The sequence below is a fragment of the Benincasa hispida genome, chromosome 2, assembly GCF_027475165.1.
Source record: "Benincasa hispida cultivar pf3 chromosome 2, pf3_genome.v1.1, whole genome shotgun sequence".
In the NCBI taxonomy this organism is placed as follows: Eukaryota; Viridiplantae; Streptophyta; class Magnoliopsida; order Cucurbitales; family Cucurbitaceae; genus Benincasa; species Benincasa hispida.
This window is the reverse complement of record NC_143479.1, coordinates 17,963,578-17,970,119: the sequence shown is the minus strand read 5'-3', so window position 1 is coordinate 17,970,119 and position 6,542 is coordinate 17,963,578. Positions and strand designations below refer to the sequence as shown.

Sequence of the window (6,542 nt, the reverse complement as noted above, 5' to 3'; positions counted from 1 at the left end):
TATAATTGATATTATAAATTATCACTGATATAAGGAATAAATATACTTAATTTCAAGTGTTAATATAGCGACTATATACATGATATACCTTTATTAGAATGTTATATACGGTAGTATAATAGGATTGTTTTAAAATATAATAAAATAAATAAATTTATTTATAAATATTGTAAAATTTCACCGTATATCAATAATAGATAGTGATGACATTTATCATTGTCCATCACTGACACTAATAGACTTCTATCACCGTCTATTAGTGATAGACTTCTATCAGTTTTTATCACTAATAAATATCAATAGACTTCTATCAGCCTCTATCAAAGAAGATTAATTTTTTTCTATTTTGTATAAATAGTGCCATTATTTTTCTATTTCTAAAAATCTCCAATTTGAAAATTTATTTTTATATTTAAAATTTGACTAATAATTAAATTCTCTTAGTTGAGAAAGATGAAAATTATGGAAAAAATTGAGAGAAAATAGACATAATTTTTAAAAATAAAAAACTAAATGATTATCAAAGAAGACTTAAGATATTGAAAATGAGAATTAAAATATTTTTCCATATTTAATTTGCACATAGGACAAACATTTTAGGTCCTTACAAATTCCCTTAATTATAAGTTAGGAAGATTCTAAAAACAAAAATTAGGTGTGAAATTGAGGACAGGAATACAGCATTCGAAATGAAACAAACAATGATTCAGTTCATATCTGTGAGGTTACATGGCTAATAGGGAAAACTCAAACATGTGGATTCCAATAGATACAACAAAAGATTTTTGTGGGCAACACCAAATTGCATAGTTTTGAGTGGGTATAAATGAACACCAAAGAAACACAAAGCGGCGGCTAGTTTATGTCGCTTCTTTTTCTCTACAAGTCGGCCACTCAGCGAAAATTTCATATACTATTGTCAACACGTTTAGAAAGAATATGATATTAGAAAATTTCTCGATCACCACACCCCTTTCAACCACACAAATGGCCGCTTTCAGAAACTGCTGCGCAACTTCACCTTCATTTATATTTGTTTTTTTTTGCCCTTTGAACTCGCCTTAGAGTCAGTGACATGACCACCCCATTTGCCATTTGGTAGTTAACATTTATCATCTTTTAACTAAAAGTCCACTTACAAAGTCTTTCATCAAAAAATAGACAAACAAGCTTACGCTAATCTTTGTCATTTCCATCTTTGACCCATATCATTGCTCGTGCAAATAAACAATGCTCTTTTAAGTGTCTATTCATTATTGCTTGCTTCTTTCTTGGGGAAAGTATATGCTTATTTATATAATATGAATATGGAGGTGAAGACAATTGAATTAAATAATTCCCAAGGAGAAAGGAAATTACAAGATACTGCTTTTCCCTTTATCAACAATGCTCAAAAAACCAATTTCATGCTTACCCGCTATCTAGATGCTGTTAAAATTATAACACCTCCCCTCCCCCAGCCTTAGGGGCAAACTATATATGCATATATACAAGATTTTATGTTACCTCCACCCTATTCTCATAATCCATCTACTGCTGTCACTACTTTGATGTTATTAGGCAGCCAATCTCCTCGGCTTCGATTGCCTGATTCACGGTCTAGTTCGAGAGTAACGACTATAGACTTGTCTCGTGTGCTGCCTGCTGTTTTTGGAAAGCAAGCTTTGAGATGGTTGAAACTTGGAACTAGTGCTTTCTCTGCCCATTCTTCTAAACCAGTGTTGCCAAACCATACCCCAGCTAAGATTTTTTGTAGAGCCTGGTCTTGTAACTCGATTGAGACTCCTTCCCCAATAATGGAGGAGAATTTTTCGTTGATAGACGTTTTAATGTCTCGGGTTATATGATTGAAGTTGACTGGCTTGAAGATAATGGCATCGTCGACAATATCTTGAAGCTCACTTAATGCTGGTGAAGGTGTTGTTGATTCCATCTTGCTTAGTCCATATTCATCTTCATGATCGATTGTGAGGTCGCTTGAGTTGTGTGATCCATCTGCAGTATCGTCGTCTGCATTGGCAGCCTCATTCAAATCGAAAAACAGACCAGGATTTGTATTTTTCCTGGTTTTTGTGAGCCTTTCTTCATTGCAAAGCCAATTCCCTCGACGTTTTAATAGCTTTTCGGACAGAGATAACCTCAATTGCCAACTTTCACCAGCTAAATTTGCGAGCTCCTTTTCGCCAAAAGAATTTTGATCCGACAAGTACTTTAGATCGTCCGGTAGCCAAACAGTTGTGAGGATAAAAATAACATTACCAAGGCTGATTTCTCGACCATGGGAATCAATGAGCCGACCACTTTCGATTGCCCGTTTTACACTCCCACGAAATAGAATATCTGCTTCATCTATGTCCTCAAGAACTATCACTGAAAATGGATTCATCCTAACAGCCTCTGCAATTTGATCTAACGGGGTTCTACCACGAAAATTATTGTCCAATCCTCTACTATTACGTCGTGTACCAAGACAAATTGTAACTAGGATGGACCCACATACCAGCTCTGAAATAGCTGATGCCATCTTCTTCTTGCCAACTTTGTCAGGCCCTGCAAATAATAGCCAAATGTCTCCTTTCGATCCAGCACCTTGACGCTTCCTGTTGCCCAGTTTGCGTTGAGTTATCATATTAGCCACAGCAGAAACTGCATCTTGCTGCCACCAAACCTTTTCCATAAGAACTTTAAGGATCTTCTTGTATGAATCAACATCGGTTATACCTAGAAGTTTGGCACTCTGAAGATCCAGAGACTTCATCTCTGGTCCAAAAGACTTGTGATTTTGGCCCAAAAATTCTTTGGTGCAATCTTTACGAGTTTGTTCAGGGATGTTACCACTAAACTTCCCTTGTCCAAGAATCAAGTCTGTTTGTATTGAGCTGTAGTCAGATGGCTGGTTGGGTTGTGGATTCATATTCAGCTGAAGAGTTCTCCCAAGGCTTTTATTCAGTTCTAACCTAGGCTGGCACTTGAGCAAGTTTTGATTGTATAAACCCGTCGTCAAAATCCCTGTTGCCATATTTCCTGTTGAACTGAAAATTTTTGATTGATGGAAATTGGGATGAAGGTGCAAGCATGTAGTATTCCATTTCTTTTGTAGCTCTTGAGTCCTCTGCTTTACAATCAATTCTTTGTCCTTATTCTGCAACAAAACACAAACAAAATTTAGCTGAACTTGATTTCATTTGAAATTTATCACACCCCTGAGGAGACGAAGTTACCTGTTCCGAATCAACCGATTCAGCATTAGGAGCATGATCTTTAGCCTTTTGCAGCCAGTGTGGCAGTGGAGGATGATTACTGTCTGTCTTGACTCCTGAAGAAGATTTCTCAGACTCCTTGTTCATGAGTTTTTGTTGTTCTTGTTCATACTTCTGCATACACTGTGGGCAGCAAGTTATTCTAGGACCATTATTTAGAGTCTCAGATTTATGTCTCAGTTGACTAATGGGAGGAGTAGGAAAGAACTTCAATGGAGACACGGATTCGATTGAACTGCCAAGAATCTCCTTTGTTCCAAACCTAAATGAACAAGATCAAAAAAGACACTCAATACCCAACCGTCAAAAACAAAAGAAATCAAGCTTGAACGAACAAAATTTCTAAATAATTGAACGAAATCATACAATACTTTCCAGACAATGGTAAAATAATCACAGAAACATTTCAGGGAAAGAAGTAATCTATAAGTAAAGTCTAAAATTTTCAACTTATTCTTGATTTCTCCTATGACCCAAATGTTCTTAAGGCTCAAGCAAATACTCTGTGCTTAACAATCCAAATAAGAAGGATAAGAATCCAAAAGTACCTTGGATATAAACCAGAGCGAGGGGCTTTAGCTACAACAGGAACAACATGTAAATCCCAATCACTTTCGATTGAGGGATGATAGATTTGGCATCTCAAGAAGGTTTCACAAGTAGCGGTTCCGATTAACCACAGCCGTCCGGCAGTTTCCTCTCTGAACCTTATCAACAGCTTTCCAATCTTCTGAACGGCAGCACGGCTGGCCTCGGATACAACTGGCTGCAGTACTCCGCCGGAATCAGGGGCAACAGAACTCGCCGGCTGCTCAATCAACCATTGTAGATTCCCCAAGTCAAGAATTATACTCCCAGAACTAGATTTGGCCATTCGGGTCGCTACCAAATCTTCCAATTCTTCAAGTTTTGTGGGTATTTGTGCTCCATCCGATGCAAGTTCCTTCTTCAAATGGATAATCTCAGCATTCTGAAGCGACCCTTCAGTCAGTTCTTTCTTGTTAATTCGCTTAAAAAATTCCTCCAACATTGCATCTGTTTCCGAATCCCCAACTACGATTGGATTTCTCTTCGTCGGCCTGAGCAAAATATCCACGATTCGTTTCACTTCCTCCCCTTTTGGCTGTCCCAATTGGGTAACGCTTCCCTGTTGCAACCGTGGATTCAAATAAAGATTCCGATTAGGCGACGGAGAAGAGTGGGAACCTAGTCCAATAGGGGATGAATTCACCACAGATGCCGACGAATTCAAAGACCGTTCAATCGTAGCTTTAACGGCAGGGCTTGAAAAGCTCGCTTCCCGCATGATTCTACTGACGCTTGGATCATCGAGAATCGATATAACTAGCTGCTCGAACTCAACCTTCACCGCTAACATAGGCTGTTGCTGCAATTCAGACGAGCCGCGGCGTTGGTGAGCTTGTGCACGTTTAAGGGCTGCCATTAACGCATTGGAGATGGGTGGTTCTGAACCGGCGGACACGTTTTGGGCCGTCGGTAAGCGTTCGAGAGCGACGCTGAAACAGAGCTCGAGAGCTCTGCACTGAAGTGGGTGCGATGAATTAGGATGGGACTTGATGCAGGCCTGACGAAGGAACCCAGTTGGTGAAGCCAACAGAGTTGCAGCCACATGGACCGGCGTGGTCTGGCCATGGTTACGGCGACCGGCCTCGGCAATTGCCTGGTTCAAAATAGTTGCCGCCTCCGACGTCAGTGTTTGCAGGATCGTACCAAGTCCAGCTCTCATTTCCAGAATCGATATCCAAAAAATTCTCCTCCTCCTCCAAGTTTCAACCAATTAAAAAAGGAAATCAATTTCGGAGTAGAAATCGGTTATTCTCTTTCTCCAATCCACCATTGAAAAACCCAATTGAAAAAACAGAACCTTGACAGAGCTCTCTGTTTCTATCGGTTTGTTTGAACGTGAAGGACTGAGAATTCACCAAAAAAATGGTGAGAAGTAAGACAAATGCTCACTTTCGTTAAGAATAGAAATAGAAATAGAAATGAATGTGAAAGGAAAAGATATAAATAAAAATGGAGGCTTTTTGTTATTGTATAATGAAATAGAATAGAAGAAATATAGTTGGTGTTTTGTTTGTTTTTATTTAATTCTGTTCCATTTCCTTTTCATTTCCCATCTTATCTGTCTGTTTCTACCAATTTAACTTTTTATAATTAATTAAAGTAATTTTTAATAATTTAGAATTCCACCTCCCAAAAAGGTGACATTTAGATGATTACATCCCTTTCTCCTCCCTCTTCTCACATGAACCTCCTTCCCTTACTTTTCTCATCTCTCTCTCTTCAAAATGACAGATTTACCCTCCACAATAAAAGTATTCAATCATATTCTTCCCTCTTTTGTCGTATTCCCCACTTTTGCCTCATCCATTTTTATTTTGTTCAAATACCATTTTGTTTTAATTAAGCCTTCTTTTACTTTTTAAATATCTAACTTTTAGTTTATATACTTTATTATTTATTAACACTTTTTACAATAAATTTTCTAAATTCAAAATTTATTAAAATTATAAATAGTAAAATTAAACAAATTTTAAATTACAAGACCAATATGATAGCGATAGTCATTGACTTCACATATATAAGTGTTAGTAGTCTATATTAACAATAACACAAATTTATATTTGAACTAAACTATCAACAATAGAACTTCTATCAATGACACTCACTAATAGATTTATTATTTATCATTGTAATATAATCCATGATACATATTGATAGATTTCTCGATACAATTCCAGTCTAACAACCATACAAGTATATGATTGAACTAATCTATGAATAGTAGAAAAATACTACTAATGGATACCAATAGAATTATATGTTTGTATGATGATTTCTATTGTTAATAATATATCGACGATAGACTTCTATTATTAAAAGAATTGCAATCATGACAATATATTAGTGATAAAAAAATTTTAGGCATAGGCTAATTATTCTCTTGACAATTTTTTTTTTTTATGGATTAGGGATCTTTCTATACTTTTCCATAAGTTGGATTTAGATTTTGCTATGCTTGCAAATAATTTTAGATTTTTTTTTTTTTTTGTTGTTGTTATTAATTTATGAGCTTTTTATATATATACAACCAACCTGTTTTTTTCTTTTACTTTTTCTATTTTGATAAATGATGTGCAATGCGAACCAAATTGTTAACCTTAAAATGAAGTAACCTTCAAAATAAAAGTAAAGATCTACCAAGTATGAGATTTTTTTTTTTTTTTTTTTTTTTTTTAGGGGTTGAATCTTCAGACT

At 36.2% G+C, this 6,542-nt stretch overlaps 1 protein-coding gene across 1 annotated transcript; it reads right to left on the bottom strand.

Moving 5' to 3' along the window:
• Nucleotides 1-1,308: 1,308 nt before the first annotated feature.
• LOC120071105 (Double Clp-N motif-containing P-loop nucleoside triphosphate hydrolases superfamily protein) lies at nucleotides 1,309-5,404 on the bottom strand. Its single transcript, XM_039023159.2, has 3 exons — nucleotides 3,809-5,404; nucleotides 3,222-3,522; nucleotides 1,309-3,142 (listed from the first exon to the last, which is right to left on the bottom strand). The coding sequence occupies exons 1-3, from the start codon at nucleotides 5,005-5,007 to the stop codon at nucleotides 1,520-1,522; spliced, it is 3,123 nt and encodes a 1,040-aa protein (XP_038879087.1). The 5' UTR covers nucleotides 5,008-5,404; the 3' UTR covers nucleotides 1,309-1,519.
• Nucleotides 5,405-6,542: the final 1,138 nt, after the last annotated feature.